This window comes from Meriones unguiculatus, chromosome 3 (assembly GCF_030254825.1).
Source record: "Meriones unguiculatus strain TT.TT164.6M chromosome 3, Bangor_MerUng_6.1, whole genome shotgun sequence".
Classification (NCBI taxonomy): Eukaryota; Metazoa; Chordata; class Mammalia; order Rodentia; family Muridae; genus Meriones; species Meriones unguiculatus.
In genome coordinates, this window is record NC_083351.1 from 67943245 (window position 1) to 67965207 (window position 21963).

At 39.5% G+C, this 21963-nt stretch overlaps 1 protein-coding gene across 2 annotated transcripts; it reads left to right on the forward strand.

Moving 5' to 3' along the window:
* The first annotated feature begins 12051 nt into the window (after positions 1-12051).
* LOC110553971 (trypsin-4) lies at positions 12052-15357 on the forward strand. Of its 2 annotated transcripts, none has more exons than XM_021646290.1 (5): positions 12052-12091; positions 13364-13532; positions 13803-14056; positions 14585-14721; positions 15208-15357. In XM_021646290.1, the coding sequence occupies exons 1-5, from the start codon at positions 12052-12054 to the stop codon at positions 15355-15357; spliced, it is 750 nt and encodes a 249-aa protein (XP_021501965.1). The 2 variants fall into 2 exon arrangements, with proteins under 2 accessions (XP_021501965.1, XP_060234672.1); XM_060378689.1 differs by having other exon boundaries at positions 13806-14056.
* Positions 15358-21963: the final 6606 nt, after the last annotated feature.

Consider the following 21963-nt stretch of genomic DNA (forward strand, 5'->3'; position numbering starts at 1 on the left):
TACGAATTTCCCCTTCTTTCATACGATTCCCTGCACTCTTCTCAAGGTTTGATTATGAGTCTCAGCATCTGCTTTGATACATTGCTAGATAGAGTCTATATTTTTTCATTGATAATCAAACTAAACATTTGTTATAAAAGATCCTACAAATGCTTTCTGGCATTGTCTGGAATTACTAATGGCAATTAAGGTTACAATGGGCTTGGCTCAAACAGTGGAATAAATGGAAGAATTTTGACAATTAAAAAAAATGTACCCTCAGTGATAAAGAACAAAAGAATACTGTCTTAGTGAGCTCAGGATGCCATGGCAGTAATTCAGTAGATCCCAGGTTCAAAATATGAATTAATTCTTCATAGTTTTCTAGTCTTCACTGTCTTAACAATTCAAAATGATTAAAATCCCACAGACAATATCCACTATGAGACACAAAGCAAGCACAGCTGCTATGAATTCTAAGAGAAATTCACAAAAAGTTACATGCTTCCAAAGCACAATGGAAGAAAATAGAAAATTTCGTTACCAGAGGGAGGAATGAGACTCACATGAGACAATGAAGCAGAGCAACAACACAACTCTGAAGAGTAAGCACTGAATCATGAAAAGCCTTGTCAAGTGTCTTGAGCACATGGCTGGACTCATCTGAGCTCCAAGAGGCTTAGACGGCACCACCATGTGTCTTTACATAGCCAGTCCATAGTCTTTCTCTTTCACTGTCCTAGAGAGACATAACTTAAAGCTTTTCTGAGCAGATGACCCGTGTTCCTGGCACCTCTGAGCCAGTAATTCTTCCTTGCAATTAGGGATTCATATCATATTGTCAAGGAGACCCAGCTCATAAATTTCCTGAATCAAAACTATTCTATCTACACATTGGCTGCAATGACATTTAACTAATGATTGAGATGTAAGGTCCCATAACTTTGTAATACTTGGATCCTTCATGCCACTAATGCCACCACCTCAGAGACAAATTCTTTATCAAGCTTATGTATGAATTTTTAATTTGCTCTATGACTTCATAGATTTTGACAGTTGGAATCATAAATACTTCCCAAGAATTCCTTTTTCCAGAAAAGCAACAGGAGGCTTTGTTTTTACATACCTTCTATCTCAAGGAATTTCTTTGAAATGAATGCATTTCTAGAAACATTCATAGGTGCACTGTTTCACTTCAACCACCTTCCTGATTGTCTCAGTGAATGATGATCAGCTTCATTATAAAGATGCTAATCTCTTTAATAACTCCAGCTGATTGTAAGTCTTACTCTGCCGACAGTCTTACACAGGTTCTCTGTTGTATCTGTTTTGTATTTTCTACTGCCTCTTTACCACACAAGTCTTTTCCACCTAAATTTTCTCTCAAGTGTATTCCCCAAAGCAATGAAGGATAGAGGGAAATCATAGCATTCTTTCATCCCAGAGACATTAAACTATTCATTTGTCTGTTAGAAAGTAATTATGGAAGGAATTGCAAACTTGTACAGAAAATTATATTCATATTTACCTAATCTAACATTTAAAACTTTTAATCCTGAATATCATCAGAGACATAAGAGTAGTCATTGGTCTGTTAGAAAGTAATTATGCAAGGAATTACAAGCTTGTACAGAAAATTATATTCATACTTACGTGATCCAGCATATAAAACTTTTAATACTAAATATCTGTCATTAAATGTAGTACAACTATCAGTCACATAATAGAAATAGAAAAATACTACTGCGGGATAGGGCATGCCAGGGTAGTTAATTCACTGTCCCAAGAACTTGTATACGGATCAGAGAAATCATAAATGGTGTTGGAGTACAATAATGTAACTGTGAGCATTTATTGACATTACAACTTTAAGTTATTTTGGGCCCTTGGTTTGAGAATATTCAGTCTACCATTATTGCATCACATATTTAGCCAGTAAATCTTGGTCACAGAACTTGTGTCAGTGGAGATTCACCACAGTGAAGACATTCAGAAAATAAAGGATAGGGAAAGAGGAGTACTAGACATAAAATACAAAGCTATGGCCCACTACCTCCAACTCAGCCTCAAATTCATCCCGCTGAATCAACTGTTCAACACATAAGGTCATGGGGTACATTTCAGTGCTGAGCCATGTATTCCAAAACTGACATACAAAAGCACGTGATCACCTCACAGTTGAAAAGGCATTTGTCAGTTTTCAAGAATTCCCAAAGTCTTAAATCACCTCACATATTTCCAACAACAGATGCACAAAACAGTTTAAAAACAAACGTGTAGGACCAAAGCAAGGAGGAAACAGAGCAAAGTGAGACCAGCACGTAACACGGAAAAGAGTAAACCCAACAGCAGAAAGCCCACATTCTACGGAACATGCTACCTTAATATAGATTAGCAGAAAAAGAGCCTTGTCATCTTCAGCCCACATGAACAGGGTGTCTCCCTTAGCCTGGGTATATGCACAGCCTCACACTTTTTGCTCTATACATTCTGTGTTGCTGGCATCTCCAAAGTTTTATCTCCACTGTGTTGTACTTTTCACCATCACAGGTAGACAAGCCGTTCTCTGACCCTTCGGGTCAGATTCCTAATTCCTGCAGTTATTAGGAATCTACACGCTTGTCAAGCATCTCAGATTTTCCTTTGAAATCAGATAAGTGCCCATAGCATTGTATTACTTGTATTCTGCATGTTTATAAAACCATCATCAAGTGAATGACATCAGATTTTGCCAACAACTTCAGATATGCCTAGGCTTAATGGATCATGTCTGCAACTTCTGAGAATCTGGTAGTTAAACATGGTAAAAAGCTCATTCACAGCTCCTACTTAGCTGTGATAAGACGTATGCCCAGAAGCACCCTTTACCCAAGGGACATTCAGGGGAGTTTACCAATTCCTGACCTTGAGCTTTTGGTGGCTGACATATGTAAATTCCTGTTGGGGGCCAGCAAGAGGAACACAAAAACAGCTTAAGAATGTGTGCACAACCAGTACGGATGTGCCTCAGAGAGACCACGCCCCGAAAACTAGATGTCCTGAGGACTTCATGGTGTTGTGAAGTTTTAGTCTGATTCTTGCCCTCACAGTCATCTCCTCCTTCATAATCTATACTGGGTTTTCCAGCCCCTCACTTGGTAATCGTCGTTGATACTTACAATAATAGCGACTGATCTTTTTCAAACATTGCTGCTGGAACAGATGATTCAACCACCACCTTGAGAGAAAGCTTAGAGATGTAGACTGTTATCAGTGACCACCACCCTTAGAAATAATTCAGAGATGTAGATTGTTTATAAAGTTAGGTTAAGAAGTTTTTGATGATGGCTTTAATGTGGAATATTTTGGGAAACATTTTAAAGTTCAGAAAAGCACACTCTTTTTAAAAATTTATCTATTTTTATTTTATGCACATTGGTGTTTTGCCTGCATGGATGTCTCTGTGAGAGTGTTGGATCCTGGAATTACAGACAGTGTGAGCTGCCAGGTGGGTGCTGGGAATTGAACCTGGGTCCTCTGGGACAGCAGCTAGTGCTCTTAACCACTGAGCCATCTCTCCAGCCTTCCCCCCCCCAAAAAAAAAAACCCTTAATAGTTGAGGCAGAATATTTTTGAAGTCAGGAAACAACAACAATGGCAGCCTGACTAACTGAAGTACCTTCTTGATCTAGTGATCAAGATGGTAATTAATTTCTTGTATCCATTTTTGCCCTTGGCTTCCTGATAAGACTTAATAACTAATCAATCTACACCCTAAGGATTTAAAATAAAAATGACTGTTTTTATATAAAAGCATAGATTTATGATTCTTTTAAATTTTTATAAGATTATCTTTTGCTTCTTTGGGTTTATTTTTCTTTCTCCTTCAGAGGTTTCCAATGTTTTATTTCTACAAGTAATAATGGAACTATTTGGAGCAACTACAGTTGGTTTTCTCCTTGTACAGAAGGTATATGACCTAAATTTTTAATTTAAAAAAATTATTTATTTACTTACTTACTTACTTGCTACAATTTATTCATTTTGTATCCCCACTGCAGCCGCCTCCCTCATCTCCTTTCAGTCCCAACCACTCTCCCTCTTCTCCCCCTATGCCCCTTCCCTAGCCCACTGATAGGGGAGGTACTCATCCCCTTCCATCTGACCCTAAGCTATCAGGTCTCATCAAGGCTGACTGCATCATCTTCCTCTGTGGGCTGGTAAGACTTAACCCCCCACAAGGAGGTGATCAAAGAGCTGGCCACTGAGTTCATGTCAGAAACAAACCCTGTACCTCTTACTAAGGAACCCACTTGGAAACTGAGCAGCCTATGGGCTTCCTCTGAACAGGGGGTCTAGGTTCTTTCCATGCATGGTCCTTGGTTGGAGTATCAGTCTCTGCAGGACCCCCAGGCCCAGGTGTTAGGGCTCTGTTATTCTCCTTGTAGAGTTCCTGTCCCCTCCAGGTCTTTCTTTTTTTAATTTATTTATATTTTTATAAATTACAGTTTATTCATTTTTTTATCCCCACTGTAGCCTCCTCCCTCATCCCCTCCCAATCCCATCTTCCCTCCCTCATCTCCTCTCATGCCCCTCTCCAAGTCCACTGATAGGGGAGGTACTCCTCCCCTTCTTTCTGATCCTAGCTTATCAGGTCTCATCAGGACTGGCTGCATTGTTTTCCTCTGTGGCCTGGTAAGGCTGCTCCCCTATCAGAGGGAGGTGATCAAAGAGCCAGCCACTGAGTTCAGGTCAGAGACAGTTACTGATCTCATTACTAGGGAACCCACTTGGAGACTGAGCTGTCATGGGCTACTCAGGGGTTCTAGAGGTTCTAGGTTATCTCCATGCATGGTCCTTGGTTGGAGTATCAGTCTCAGAAAAGATCCCTGTACCCAGATTTTTTGGATCTGTTGCTCTCCTTGTAGAGCTCCTGTCCCCTCCAGGTCTTCCTATATCTTCCTTCTTTCATAAGATTCCCTGCACTCTGCCCAAATATTGACTATGAGTCTTAGCATCTCCTTTGATACTTTGCTGGGTAGAGTCTTTCAAAGGCCCTCTGTGGTAAGCTCCTGTCCAGTTCCTTGTTTTTTCCTTCTTCCAATGCCAATCACCTTTGCCTTACAGACTGAGGATTGATCTTCTTACCCAGGGTCCTCCTCCTTGATTAGCTTCTTTAGGTGTACAGATCTTAGTATGTTTATCCTATATTATATGTCTAATATCCACTTATAAGTAAGTATATACCATGTCTGTCTTTCTGATTCTGGAATAACTCAAGATGATCTTTTCTAGTTCCCACCATTTGCCTGCAAAGTTCATGATTTCCTTGTTTTCAGTTCCTCATGGAACCTTCTCAAAAATTGACCGTCTTGCTACAAAGACAAAATTTGAAAATGTAAATGAAATGGACAATTTTCTTGATAGATTCCATCTACCAAAATTAACTCAAGATCAGGTAGAAAGATTGAATAATCCTCTATCCTCCAAGAAAATAGCAGCAATCATCAAAAATCTCCCGTCAAGCCTTTCTATCTCTCTCTTCTTCCATAAGGTTTCAGGCACTCTGTCCAAAGTTTGCTATGAGTCTCAGCATCTCAATACCCTGGTGGGTAGAGTCTTTCAGAGGTCCTCTGTGGAACCTGTTCCTTGTCTTCTCCCACTTTCGATGTCTATCCTGTTTGCCCTCCTGAATGAGGATTGAGCATCTTCCCTAGGGTCTTCCTTGTTGTTTAGCTTCTTTAGGACTATAGATTTTAGTATGTTTGTCCTATATTTTATGGCTAATATGCACTTATAAGTGAATATATACCATATGTGTCTTTCTGTTTCTGGGATACCTCACTCAGGATGATCTTTTCTAGTTCTCACCATTTGCTTTCTTTTATTTTCATGATTTCCTTGTTTTTAATTGCTGAGTAGTATTCCACTGTGTAAATGTATCACACTCTCTGTATGTATTCTTCGGTTAAGGGACATCTAGGTTTTTATTAATTAATTTATCTGTATCAGAGCCTTCTCTCCCTTCTCTCCTCTTAGCCAATCTCTCTCTCTTTCTCTCTCTCTCTCTCTCTCTCTCTCTCTCTCTCTCTCACACACACACACACACACACACACACACATACACACACACATCCCCTCCCCACCATCCTCCTATCCTTCCTTTCTGCTCAGAAAAGGCTCAGAAAAAGGGACTCCTCTTATAGGTATCCAGCTGTCTTGGCATATGAAATTGTAGTAAGAGTAGGTGCATCTTCTCCTATTGTAGCTAGGCAAGGAAGCCTAATTGGGGGAAATGAATTCAAAGGCAGGCAGCAGAGTCAGAGCCAGCTTCTGCTCCTGCTGTTAGGAGTGCCACATGAAGACCAAGCTGCAAAGGTGTTACATATGTACCAAGGGCCTAGGTCCATCCCTCCTATGTTCTCTGTTTAGTTGTTCAGTCTCTGTGGGCTTTTATGTGCTCAAGTGAGTTGATTCTATATGTTTTCTTGCGGCCTCCTATAAGATTATTTTTTAAGATGAACAATAAGTTGATTGATCCTTTTTTTGTAACTGCAAATTGCAGCCTGCCAGGAAAAGAATTGGCTGAGAAAAAAAAAAATGCTTGCTTACACTCTGTTAATCTATAACAGGCTACTTAAATATGAATGTATATGGGTTCTTGGAAATAATTTGGTTTTTTTCACCTCTGTAATACATAAAACATTAACTCATGTAAGGGTATTGGGACAATCCTTCTTTTATATATTCATTATAATCATTCACTTAAAGAAAAATAAAATGATAAAATGTAGCTGCTTAAAAGGTTTTGCTGAGATATGTCATCTATAGGAGAAAAAAATGGTTGGAGCTTGCGGAACTTTGCTTCAGTTATCGTGTGTGTGTGTGTGTATGTGTTCATGTGTGTGTGTTTCCCCCTTTTCCCTGACCTCAGAGAATTTTTTGATGGCCATAGAGAATTGAGTTTTACTCCCTCAAAGAAAAGTCTCATGAGTACTCAATCACTGACTCCATGCCCCACCTCAGTGTGTTTGACTTGTCAAAGATGTCTTCAGCAAATTCCCAAGACATACTACAGCCATATTTCATGCTTTCTCATATAAATAAAACGGCATACTTTGTTAAATCTAACATTTGCTAAAAACCTTTTTATCTTTCTAAGCCCAAATTTTGCACAGGCTTTTTCAACTGAACTGCAAATATTCAATACTTTCTGCTTTTATATTCTCTCCTGACTTCAATTGTAATTAAGGCAAAAATAGACATAATATTCATGACATGGACTAAATGTTTCAGTCACTTTAAGTATTGTAAGTTACATAATTTCTTAAGGACTCCGCTAGTGTTTAGCTAGAAACAAAGTTTCGTGGCATACACTATTGTCGAAATGTGCTTCGCAGAATAGAGAAATCATGACTGTATTCCTTGTAGACATGGAGTGTTACTTACACTTTATAACCCCACTCTTGGCCCACTTTATCTTCTATTGACAAAACAGACTACTGAGATCTGAAAAGATTTGTGTATTAAATAAGCTCATAGAATTCTGGAGTTTCTTTTGTTATCTTCATTAAATCTTGAAAATTCCTTCTGCTAAGGATAAATAACCACAAAGGATGGTTTATGACCATAATGATACCAGATTTTGGTGTTAAAATTTTCTTATATGTTAAAAAAATACTGGAAGAACACTTCAAAAAGAATTATTATTTTGGCATTTATGTCAGGGAATACAGACCATCACTGTTTGTCCTGATTTTCTAAATAGCATTGTAGTGACAATACAGACTGTCATTTTCCATTTCATAGAATGTGGTAATGAAGAAGGAACATGGGATTCTGGGCTTTGAAGGCATGTACCCCATCATCCATTTTCTCCCATTGTGCTTTCTTCAAATATCCACTCTTTCTCACACTAAATATATCACCTGGGGGGCAACTTGCTTTACACATGACCCTGACCATGACATTAAAAAAAAAAGGAATAATATTGAAGTTGAGAACTCTAGATATATTATTCAGGATAAGAAAAATTCTGAGGAAATAAATGAGCCCTCTCCAAGGAAACAAACCTGATGCAATTTTGGGTTCTGTGAATTGCATTCAATAATAAGAAGCTCTAAAAATGGTGAGAGCAATGTCAAGAATTTTCTTAAACTCCAAAGGCCTAAGGCTGATCATTTCACATGGATATCCAAAAATGTCCCAGAAAAAAAAGCTCAAATGACTTTTGAACCATAAATGATACATATAAAGATCTTCCTTACTTAGACATAATGTAAACATTGCATGTTGGTCACAAAATCTAAAACGAAACACCATTTTCTTCCACCACCACCACCAAATTTGTTGACAATCAAAATAAGATGCACACGAAGAAATAAATCTTCGTGAACAGAAATTGTAACAACAACCCAAAGTTCCCTTAACTGACTGTCCTTCATCCAGGTAGAAACTCAAATGTCTATGTCACAGGAAGGGCTCATTACTTGTTAAAGGTTCAAATGAGCAGTGTGTCCACAACAAAAAGACCATATTTCATGAAAGAGTATGTGTGAAATAACCAGTCTCTTTCAAACAAGGCACAAGAGCATGTACATTGCCCAGCTATTCGGCCTCCTACACTTGGGGACACAGGAGAACATTTAACCAAAAGGAAAAGAGGAGCAGGGGTATAGTTATTACACTCACCAATTAGTTTGTCACCAAGAGTCATACCTAACTTCAGTTTCAGGGACAGGAATAAATAGGCTTAGTCCCTTTGTGAAGAGTGATTAAGAAAATATTTTGCTGAGGACATCAGGTTATTGGATTGTAAAACAAAAATGTTTTGGCAATTAATATTTCAGTAATCCTGAATGAATGAAGTAATCTGAATGAAGATGGAGGTATTCTCCATCCAACAGCTCAGGTAAGGAAAGATATTTTTGAGGAAAGAGTGTGATTGTGAGTGTGTTTGTGCAAAGGCCTATGTGTGCACACATTTGCATGTACATGGAGAGAACAAAAGTCAACTTCAGGAGTCATCTTTCAGGACCTTTCCAACTTTTTTTTTTTTTACTTTTTATTCAGATATTTTCCTTTTGTACATGTGTTCTTGAATGTTTTCATGCAAATGTGTGTGTGCATGTGTGTGTTGGGGGAGTGCATACATGTGAAGGAGGTCTCTGTGTGTGACTATGTGTGTCCCTTCCTGTGACATTGTGCATGTGTTGCAGTCAGAAGATAACTTGGTCCTCAATGTTTTTACTGCTCAGGAGGCATGAAGAAACAGTATATAGAGTAGACACAGAGAAAGGGTATGTCTGTAAGAAAGGCTAGAAAGGGTATGACACATATAAACTTCTTATACTGTTATTTTCTGATCAGCCAATCATTGAACAAGAATCTCATAGTCCTTCTTTCATAAGATTCCCTGCACTCTGCAAAAAGTTTGGCTGAGTCTCAGCATATGTTTTGATACCCTGCTGGGTAGTCTTTCAGAGGCCCTCTATGGTAGGCTCCTTTCCTGTTCCCTGTTTTCTCCCTCTTCTGATGTCCATCTCATTTGCCTTTCTGAATGAAGATTGAGCATCTTACCAGGGCTTCCTTCTTAATTAGCTTCCTTAGGTGTACAGATTTTAGTATGATTATTCTATATTATATGTTTAATATCCACTTCTAAGTGAGCACATACCATGTGTGTCTTTTTTCTGGGATACTTCACTCAGGATGATATTTTCTAGATCCCATCATTTGCCTGCAAATTTCATAATTTCTTTGTCCTTAATTGCTGAATAGTATTCCACTGTGTAAATGTACCACAATTTCTGCATCCATTCTTCAACTGAGGGACAAATGGGTTGTTTCCAGTCTGGCTATTACAAATAAAGCTACTATGAATATGGTTGAGCAAATGTTCTTGTATACGTGAGCATATTTTGGATATATGCCTAGGACTGGTATAGCTGGATTTTGAGGAAGCACTCTTCCTAATTGTCTGAGAAAGCGCCAGATTGATTTCCAAAGTGGTTGTACAAGTTTACATTCCCACCAGCAATGGAGGAGGGCTCCTCTTTCTTCACATCGTCTCCAGCATGTGTTGTCACTTGCTTTTGATCTTAGGGTTGTTTTGATTTGCATCTCCCTGAAGACTAAGGATGTTGAGCATTTCTTTGTTTCTCTGCCATTCAATATTCCTCTTTTGAGAATTCTCTGTTTAGCTCTGTACCCCATTTTAAGTTGGATTACATGATTTGTTGCTGTTTATCTTCTTAAGTTCTTTATGTATTCTGGCTATAAGCCCTCTGTCAAATAGAGAGTTGGTGAAGAACCTTTCCCAATCTGTAGGCTGTCGTTTTGTTCTGTCAATAGTGTCCTTTGATTTCCAGAAGGTTTTCAGTTTCATGAGGTCCCATTTATTGATTGTTGCTCTTAGAGCCTGGGCTGTTGATGTTCTCTTCAGGAAGTTGTCTCCTGTGCCAATGAATTCAAGGCTCTTCTCCCTTTTCTTCTAATAGGTTTAGTGTGTCTGGTTTTATATTGAAGTCTTTGATCCACTTGGACTTTAGTTTTGTGCAGGGTGATAAGTATGGATCTATTTGCATTTTTCTACACGTAGACATCCAGTTAGACCAGCACCATTTGTTGAAGATGCTTTTTTCGATTGTATGGTTTTGAAACCTTTGTCAAAAATCAGGTGTCTGTAAGTGTGGGGGTTTATTTCTGGGTCTTCTCTTCCATTCCATTGGTCCACCATTCTGTTTTTATGCCAATACCATGCAATTTTTATTACTGTTACTCTATAGTACAGCTTGAGATCAGGGATAGAGATACCTCCAGAAGATTTTATTGTAGAAGATTGTTTTAGCAATTCTGTGTTTCTTGTTATTCCATATGAAGTTGAGAATTTTTCTTTCAAGGTCTGTAAAGAATTGTGTTGGAGGAACAGGAGCTCCACAAGGAGAGCAACAGAACCAAAACTCTGGGCACAGGAATATTTTCTGAGACTGATACTTCAAACAAGAACCATGCATGGCGATAACTCAGAACCCCTGCACAGAAGTAGCCCATGGCAGCTCAGTGTCCAAGAGAGTTCCCCAATAATAGGAACAGGTACCATCTCTGACATGAAGTCATGCGCTTGCTCTTTGATCACTTCCACTTAATGGGGAAGCAGCCTTACCAGTCCACAGAGGAAGACAAAGAAGCCAGTCCTGATGAGACCTGATAGACTGGGGTCAGATGGAAGGGGAGGAAGTCCTCTGTTATCATTGGACTGGGGTAGGGACATAAGAGAAGAAGAGGGAGGAAGGGTGGGATTAGGAGGTGATGAGGGAGGGGGCTAGAGCTGAGATACAAAGTGAATAAACCGAAAATAATAAAAATGAAATAAATAAAATTAAACTGGAAAAAAAGAATCCCATAGTCCTAAACCAAGACACATAAACTCTTCCAATGCCTATTACACATATGCAGTATGATGAACTTTGCCCTCATTCGTGGATCCAAAATAAGGCCCCTCAGTTCCTGTGTGATAGTCACAGTGATGACAAAAATACTTAAAACAGTATTTGTAGGTGAATTTATTTTCATCCTATTTCTATTTTCTAACATAATTTAAACTAATAAAAAATTCCTATGTACAGGAAATAGCTTGTCTCTAAAAATAGGAAATTAATACAAATGTACAAGTTTAGACCAACCTTAAAATAATTGTGAAACACAAAATATTAATTAAACACAGGAGGTGAAGGGCTCAAGTCTGTGCTTGTAAAAAAGCTTATTCTTGAGAGAACCGGGTTGCTGTGAATTTCGTGGAGAATTCAGGAAACCTTGAGCACTGTCCTTTGATCTTTCTCTAGTGTGGTTTCCTACTGTAGGACCAGCTGGAGCTGTTCCTTCCGTTCCCATAACCTTTGGAGAACACTGGGAAATAGTGATGGAGAAACTAGGTGTTGAATCACCTTTCATCGATTACAGGACAGAATTCTAAATTTGTTTTTGTGTGTGTTCAAATAAAATCACCCTTTTTTAGTGGGGGGCACTGTGGTATAAATAACGGTGAAAAGAAAGCCTTCATCCTAGTGTCCACTCCAGACACACTGAGAAGCCATGAAGATCTTCATCCTCTTTGCTTTCCTGGGAGCTGCTGGTGAGTCTTTCAAAGAACAATTCACTGGGCATCTATCATACATGTCAGCTTATGCTTTGTGGGTACAAAACCATTAAAAGCCATTAAGTATGTGCTCCAAGGTGCAAAGAGCTTCAAGGGGCTAGGGAACACTCCCTGCTCCAGTAACGTTTTCAGTGGGCTAGTCAAGGAAAATAGGACAGGACACATTACACAAAGGTGTGTCTTCACCTCCCTGAGAAGAAGTAATAGATGACTGGAATCTCCAAGAAGATCTATCTTCTCCAAGAAGAGGGTAGAAACATTAAATCCTGATTCCATGGAATATCAAAGGTCTGGTAACAAAGCTATGAAACTTGTAAAAGGTATGTTATTACCTATGGAAAAAATCCTTAGGGTCTGTCAAACAAAATCTTTACAAACGAAGCCACTGTATAAAGATACATGTCATTCCATAATAAAAAATAATCTTTTCTAGGTTAACAAAACTACATAATTCATATGAGTGTTGACTCAGTATATATTTCTTCCTGCTTAGAAATTTCATTTACTGGAATGAATGTATCATAGACATGTATTGCTATCTAGAGTTATAATAAACCTTGGAGGTTGACATGGTCAATATAATTTACAAACATGGATAGAATTTTCAAAGAAAAATAGAAATCTCTTTGGAAATACTTAATGAATCAATGGACATATCAAAATGATAAGTGTGCTAAAATAACTAGGAAAAGGAGAAAGTTTAGGGAAGTAAAACATGTTATTGTGATTAAATGATGGATACAGATTGTATTAAACAACATAAATAATTAATTATTTGTATGTGTTAAGTAGAAAGACATAAATTCTATATAAAAGATAAATTTTAAAGAGGAATGTCAGGGTTGCAAATAGCTCTGCAAATAAATCTGCTTACCACCAAGAATTAGAACTGAAGTATGATATCTGGGACCCACACGACAGACAGATGGAGCTAATATTTGATGGCTTCTTTCTTTCTTTCTTTCTTTCTTTCTTTCTTTCTTTCTTTCTTTCTTTCTTACCTCCATAGGTGCAATATCACACCACACACACACGCACACACACAGCAAATAAATTAATATTATTTTGTAAATCTATATTCTATTATTAATATATCAAAAACTACATGCTAAAAACAGAATATAGTACCTTTACAACATTATGAGTACATTTTGCTGAGCAGGAGGACATTTATGTCTTTTTCTGGGTGATCTGTACAAAGTTCATGTGGAAGACAAATTTGAGACAATTCTTCCTATGCATTCCCAGTTGCTCTCCCTGCTAATGATGATGATGATGACAAGATTATTGGAGGCTACACCTGTCCGAAGCATTCTGTTCCTTACCAAGTATCCCTGAATGATGGCACTGGTCATAAATGTGGTGGCTCCCTCATCAGCGACCAATGGGTGCTGTCTGCAGCTCACTGCTACAAAAGGTAAGGGAGCAATACTCAGATTCCTGTGCTCTGTCCTCTAGAACCACCTCTAAGGGAATGGCCCTTTGTGATTATATGTGCAGAAAACAATCTAAGAAATCATCTACCCTGCAAATTGTTAGTGGGGCACAATTTTACTTTAACTGCATAGTTCTTATGGGATTGGATGCTTTATAAAGGTAGTGTCTGTGTTTTTAGCTTTTGAACTTTGAACTTGGAGGAGTTCAAAATCTCAAGTGAGTTACTTAGAAATCTTTTATCGTTATGCAGGAGAATCCAAGTTCGCCTTGGAGAACACAATATCCATGTCCTCGAGGGTAGTGAACAGTTCATTGATGCAGAAAAGATCATTCGCCACCCCAAGTACAACAAGGACACAGAGGATAATGACATCATGTTGATTAAACTGAAGTCACCTGCCATCCTGAACTCCCAAGTGTCCACCATCTCTCTGCCACATTCTTGTGCAATTACAGGTGCTCAGTGCCTTGTGTCTGGCTGGGGAAATACTGTGAGCCTTGGTGGTAAGTGTCAATAAATATAAGTTCCATTTACAAATACCAGAGATGAAAGTCATATAGGTGGCCAACAGTTCAAATTCTTACACTGGGGCAAAGCTCGATAAGGCAGGTTTAGACTTAGGTAGTCCTGAAATAAACTTAATTGCAGTTCAGGAGACTCTCAAGAGTATGTTAAAAAACACAAAAGAATGAGTTATTATAGTGATGCAAAAGTATTTAAGTGGTGTGACCAGTGTGCAAAGAAAACCAAATCTCAAGTGACAAATAGAATTGATTATCAGAGGTTTGGAGGTGCCTGAAGTGTGTATCTAGTGGAGTAGGCATTGTTCCAGATTTGAGAGCCTAGACCATTGGAAGGACTGTCATAGAAAGAAAGAGTCATTAGAACTAATGAGAACATTTTCTAAAAACAAATGTACATCTAAAATGTAAATGTTTGGCAATTTGGAAGACTGGCCCTGCTGTAAAGCACAGAACAGAAACAGTTTTCCAGAAAGGTGCTGAGTGATCTTCCATTTTCACTTTCAACAGGCAAATACCCATCACGCCTTCAGTGTCTGGAAGTCCCTGTTCTCTCTGCCAGTTCTTGTAGAATTTCCTACCCAGGCATGATCACCCGCAACATGTTTTGCTTGGGCTTCCTGGAGGGTGGAATGGACTCCTGTGATGTGAGTGTTCTCTGAATCCTAAAAAAAAAAAAAAAAGAAAAAAGAAAAAAAAATTAGTCTCTTTGGCTGACAAGCCTGTTCATTTGTCTGAAAAGTTTTGTGTGAATAGAAGCAGCTTTTCTCGTTGTGATATCACTGTATAGGAACAAGTGTAAAATAACTGCAGAAGATGATGTGCAAATAGTACAAAGAATCAAAATTCTGTGAAACTGTTTTCTGGAATTTGACCACTCTGGAAGGATCAATAAAAGGACCAGGAAATAACCCAGCCCTCACATTTTCCTGCCTAATGTGGCAAACAAGGAACACAAAGTTATTAAGAAAGGATGAGCAAGGATGCAAAATACACAAATTAACAGATAGGGAGTCTTCATTGCTTCTCAGAGTGTCAGAAATGCTACAATGGAACCATGATAATGGGAAAACTTCCTGGAGTCCATTTTCTCTCCTCAACATACTCATAGATTGTTTTTTCTTTCTGAACAGGGTGACTCTGGCGGCCCTGTTGTCTGCAATGGAGAGGTCCAGGGTATCGTCTCCTGGGGTTACGGATGTGCCATGAGAGGCAAGCCTGGTGTCTACACCAAGGTCTGCAACTACCTGGACTGGATTGAAGAGACCATGGCCACCAACTGAGTCTTTTACCTTCCATAAATCACGTGGTCTTGACCCATTTCTCTTTCTTTCTATGCCTGAAGTAAGGTTTAAATAAAACATTTTCTGCAGTTCCATATCTGTGCAAGTCTGGTTCTTGACTGATATTATAGAGCATTCTTTGAAACTTGGTGCTAAATGAGATAATGATCAATGAGTTGAACTACTGTATTGAAAAAAATTGTATACATTTAATCATTCATCTGTATTTATAAGAACCTACTGACCTCCTGTGATATGTTACAGAGTATACAACGGTGAACACAGTACAATTATCACTGTATTTTTAAATAATTATTAATGCTTTATTAGTAGATAGGACAGATTTTGTTAGCTGCTTGGCTGCCATACACCCATGAGCAGACTTGCTTCATACTACATTATGTACAAATACATTAACAATAAAACACATAAAAGTGCAGTTATTATCAGTTGTTACCTTATTCAAATAGTTTCTTATAAAGTAGCAAGTCAGCACCACCAGGCTGTTTCCTGGATTTCAATTTTATTCTTCAGAGAATCTCGATGAGGCTTACTGATTAAAAACTTTAAATCAAGTTTTTCTTTTTTCAGATTTACTTTTGTTTTTGATTACTTAAATGTGTGTGCTAGTGTAGAGGTTTTCTTTTCTTTTTTTTTTAACTCCTCTCATGCATTAGACATTCCCCATCCTCCACTCCTCCCAGTCCCTGTCCCAAATTCTCTTTTCTCCCAAATCCTCTTCTTCTTGATTTTCCTTAAAAAAAGAAAAAAGAAAAAGACAGCAGCGCTCCTAGAAAGATCTATTGAACATGGTATAATATTTTAAAATAGGACTATTCACAATCCCTCATCTCTAGGCTGGATGAAGCAACCCAGTAGGAGTAAAAGGGTCCCAAGAGCTGCAAAAGCTTCAGAGACTCATCCACTCCCACTGTAAGGAGTCCTATTAATATACCGAGCTAAATATTCATAATTTATATGCACAGGACAGAGCTCAGACCCATACAAGGTCTGTTCTTAGAGCTTCACGTCTCTGTGAGTTCCTATGTGCCCTTGCTTAGTTCATTCTATAGGCCATATTCTCATGATGTCCTCTACCCCTCGAGCTTATATGACACTTCCTTCCCATCTTCAGTTGTACTTTCTCTGCCTAATGTTTGGTCCTGGTTCTCCATATCTGCTCCATCATATACTCGATGTGGCTTCTCTGATGACAATTGAACAAATCAGTTTATTTGCTCTACATCTCAAGGGTGACCCCTCCCTCTTATCCTCCCAGTCCCACTTTCACTCCTTCCTCCTTCCCCTCTCCCTTTCCCCCCAGAAAAGAGCAGCTTCCTTCCACCCATATCAACCCTCCCCAGCACATCAAGTCACATCAGGACTGAGCATATCATCCATTGAGGTCAGGCAAGGCAATCCTGCCAGAGGGAACTCATCCAAAAGTAAGCAACAGAGTCCATGTTAGAAACAGGAACCCCCTCCACTTACCAGGCAACACACAAGAAGACCAAGCTGCCCTTGGGCCACATATATGCAGGGGACACAGGTCCAGACCATGCATGTTCCTTAGTTGATGTCTTAGTCTCTGTAAGCCTCCATGTGTCTGGGTTACTTGTCTTTTTTGGTCTTCTTTTTTTGTCTTCTTTGGTCTCCTCTAGGTCCTTTCATCTTTCCCCCAACACTTCCACAGGATCCCCAGATGTCCACCCCATGCTTGGCTACAAGTCCCACTATTTGCCTCAGTCCACTGCTTGTAGAGCCTCCAAGAGGACAGTCATGTTAGGCTCCTGTCTGCAAGCACAGCAAAGTATCATTGGTAGTTTCAGGAGCTGGTTCTCTTTCATGAGGGGGGACTCACTCATGTTGGGCCAATTATTGGTGGACATTCCCTCAATCGTTGTTCCCTCTTTATCCCTGCACTTCTTGTAGGCAGGGTAAGTTTGGATCAAAGGTTTTGTCGGTGGGTTGTTGTTTTCCTCCTTCCAGTCTTGCCTGGCTAGGAGGTGGTCACTTCAGTCTTCATGTTCCCCCCTGATAGGAGTTAAGCTAGAGTCATACCCATATCCTCCCAGGAACCTACCTTGTCACAGGTCTCCAGCTTGACAAAGAGATGCCCCCTCAGTTTCTCTTCTTGTTACCAGCTCTCTCACCTTTCACCTCCATTCTTTCCACATCTGATCCTACCATTGATTTCCTCCCCATTCCATCTCCTGCCCATTTCTCTCTCTTCATCCACTTCAGCTCTCTATTCTATTTTACCTTCTGAACAACATTCTGGCATCCTTCCTTGGGCCCTCCTCGTTACTTAGCTTCTTTGGGTCTATGTATTGTAGCATGGTTATCCTGTCCTATAGGTCTAATATCTGCTTCTAAGTGCATACATACCATGTGCATCTTTCTGGGTCTGCATTACCTTACTCAGGATGATCTTTTCTAGTTACATCTATTTCATGATTTCTTTGTTTATAATAGCTAAATAGTATTCCGTTGTGTAAATGTACCACAATTTCTGTAGCAATTCTTCAGTTGAGGGACAACTAGGTTGTTTCCGGTTTCTGGCTATTACGAATGAAGCCACTATAAACATAGTTGGGCAAATGTCCTTGTGTAGTAGAACATATTTTGGGCATGTACACAGGAGTGGTATACATGGTCTTGATGTAGAACTATTCCCAATTTTCTGAGAAAATGCCAAATTCATTTCCAGAGAGGTTATACAAGTTTCCACTCCCACCAACAATGGAAGAGTGTTCTTTCTTCACATCCTTACCACCAACCCTACATCACACAGAGGGCTAATAACCAAAATACACAAAGCACATAAGAAATTAAACATCAACAAATCAAATAATCAATTAAAAATGAAGTACAGAACTAAACTGAGAATTCACAAAAGAGGAATCACTAATAGCAGAGAAGCACTTAAAGAAATGCTCAATGCCCTTAGCTATCAGAGAAATGCAAATAAAAATGACTCTAAGATTCCATCTTACACCAGTCAGAATGGCTAGGTGACTATGAGCATAGCAGAATATCATTAGGAATCATTTGAATGACTTTTTTTTCTGGTTGTGTTTCATTCTTGCCTTGGTCTGTGGGCTTTCCCACCTTTGGTTCCTGACCACCTAAGCAGTGTCAGGGGTGGACTTGCTTTCTTGTGTACCAATTTAGACCAGCCATTGTTGGCCTACTCACAGATGTTCTGTGCCATCATTACCCCAGAACATACCGCAGGCAGGACAGATTTAAGGTGAACATTTTGTGGCTGGGTCGGTGTACCTGTCCCACTTCTGGAAGCTTTGTCTGTTTACAGTTGATGGCTAGTTCAGTCTCCTTTACCAACTGGCCCTTTACGAGGAGTCATCACTGAGGTCATGCATGTAGTTTTCAAGTAGTTTCCACTTCTTCAGATTTCTGCATTTGAAGCGGTAATATCATGGAAGTTAAAGAATCAGAAAAATTATAAATGATATGGTAGTCAATTTTGTAACTCTATGAACATTGCTGGATATTACACTTCAAGTTATCTGGACTCTTGGTTTAAGAAGATTAGGTCTGACATCACTTTGCTTCAAAAACTTGAACAGAAAGTCTTCGTGACATAAAAGTTGTACCAGAACAGGATGAGGAGAAAGGGAACACTACTTCTTTGCTGGTAAGAGTACAAGGTCAGGTGGAAGGGGAGTAGGACCTCCCCTATAAGTTAACTGGGGGAGGAACATGGGATTAGAAGAGGGAAGGAGGGTGGGATTGGAAGGGGATGAGGGAGAGGGCTACAACTGAGATACAAAGTGTATAAAATGTAACAAATAAAATAAATTAAAAATTAAGAAGAAAAGTAAATTAAAATTAAAGGAAAACACTGACCAAAAAAAGAGTCCAAACTTGTACAACCACATTGGAAATCATTCTGGTGCTCTCTCAGAAAAACATGAATAGTTCTACCTCAGGACCTGGCAATACAACTCCTGTCCATATACCCAAAAGTTGTTCCACCAAACCACAATGACACTTGGTCAACTATGTTCATAGCAGCTTTATTCACAATAGCCAGAAACCAGAAACAACCTATTCACTCAAATGAAGAAGACATAAAGAAAATATGGTACATTTAAACAATGGAATCCTACCCAACTATTAAAAACAAAGATAGCATACAATTTGCAGGCAAATGGAAGGAAATAAAAAAAAATCATCCTTGGTGAAGTTAACCCAGACTCAGAAAGCCATGCATAGTATGTGCCCAAAGTTAAGTGGATATTAGGCACAAAGTACAGGATAATCATGCTGCAATCTACATACTCAAAAAAGCTAAGTAATATGGAAGGCCCAAGGGGGAATACTTGAATCTCATTGAGAAGGGGAAATGAAATACACATCTGAAGAAGATGGAGGGTGGGAACTGGGTAGGAGAGCAACTGGGTTAGGAAATCAGCTGTGGGGAAAGCAGCAAGGTGAGTTGAGGACCATGAGAAAGACAGGGAACTTCCCAGAGACTCATACTCCAACCAAGGACTATTCATGGAGATAACCCAGAACCCCTGCACAGATGTAGCCCAGGGCAGTTCAGAGTCCAATTGGGCTACATAGCAATGTGAAGAGGGACTGCCTCTGACATAATCTGATTGGCCTGCTCTTTGATCACCTCCCCCTGGGGGGGAGCAGCCTTACCAGGCCATAGTAGAGGACAATGCAGCCACTTTTGACTAAGATCAGAACTGATAGACTAAGATCAGAAAGGAGAGGAGAACCTCCCCTATCAGTGGACTTGGGGAGTGGCATGCAAGCAGAGGGAGGAGGGAGGGTGGGATTGAGAGGGGAGAAGGGAGGGGCTTATGGGGGGATGCAGAATGAATAAAGTGTAATTGATGAAAAAAAAAAAAAGAAGCTCTCAGGACTGGGAAACACTGGATCTTTTATTTGACTGTCATCTAAGACAGAGTCTTGGGGACCTGAATTCAGGCCCTCAGAATCCATGTAAACAAGCCTGATGTGGTGGTACATGCTTGAGTGGGGGGTATGAATTCCTGGAACCCATTGATTAGTCAAGCTAACTGAACCTATGAGCTTCAGGGTTAATGAGAATAAAAGAATAAAGTAAGAAAAAAAAAAAAGAAAGATAAAAAAAATCAATTGGGATGGCATCTCTGAAACAGAGGAGATTCCAGGGAGTCTATGGGGTTACCCTAGCTGAGACTCTTACCCTGATGGGATCTGGAGCCTGTAGGCACGACCTCCTGTATCCAGGTGAGACTCCCAGTGAAGAGAAAGATATACCAACTCACTCATGCAACCTTTGACCCAAAATTTGTCTTACTACAAAAAGTGCAAGGAAAAAGAGGGAGCAGAGACTGAGGGAACGGCAAACCAATAAATGGCCCAATTCAAGACCCACCACTTGGGAGAGGGCCAACCCCCCACACTAGTAATGATACTCTGCTATGCTTACAAACAGGAGTCTACCATAACTGTTTTCTGAGAGTTTTCATCCAGCAGCTGATGAAACAGATGCAGAGACCCACAGCCTAACAAGAGGCCAAGCTTAGGGAGTTTTGTGGAAGAATTAGAGAAAAGATTGAGGGAGCCTGAAGAGTCAAGGTCACCACTAGAAGACATACAGAGTAAATGAACCTGGACCCATGGGTTAGTTTACAGAATCATGGTTCAGAGACTGAACGACCAGCCAAAGTGCATGCATGGGCTGGACCTAGGTCTCCTACACATATGTACAAGTTGCTCAGCTTGCTATTCATGTGGATCCCTTAACATTTAGATCAGGGGCTGTCTTCGACTCTGTTTCCAGCCTTTAGGTCCCTTTCTCCTAGCTGGGCTGCCTTGTCTGACCTCAGTGGGAGAGAATGCATTTATCCCTGCTACTACTTGATATGCCAGGGTAGGAAGATACCCATGGAGGGCCTACCCTACCCTGAGAAGAAGGGAAAGGAAAAGGAGGTAGAGAGGCACAAGGGCAGGACTTGGATGAGATGAGGGAGAAAGCTGTGATCAGGCTGATTAAATAAACAAATAAATGGAAAAGAAAAAAGGAAAAAAAAAAGTGGTGCCAGAGGTGATTCTCTAGCACCATATTGTGACACTCAGAAAATAAAGGGTGAGGAGATATTAGTACTAGATATAAAAAAACAAAATCATATCACAGTTGGCTACTACTTTCAACTCAACCCTACCTGGCCACAATAGCCTCAGCAATTGAGCATCAACTTTTCAACACACAACACCACGGAGTACATTTTATAGTTGAGTCACAACTTCCCAAAACTGACATGCAAAAGATTATCACCTTCTCATAATCTAAAATATATTTGGTGCACTTCCAAGAACTCCCTGGTCTCAACCATGGAAGCATTATTGTGAAGTGTAAATGCAAAGTCTCAGTAGAGGAGAGTATGGCACACATATGTAATCTCAGTAGTTGGAAGAAGAGAAGGAGGCAGGATGATCAGTATTTCAAGATTATTCTCAGAAACACAGACATTAGGTCTAGCTGGGCCACTTGGGACTCAATCTTTTTTTTTTATTTTTATTTTTTTTTTTGTGGAAGAAATCTCCCTTTATTTTTTTTTAATTTTTCATCAATTACACTTT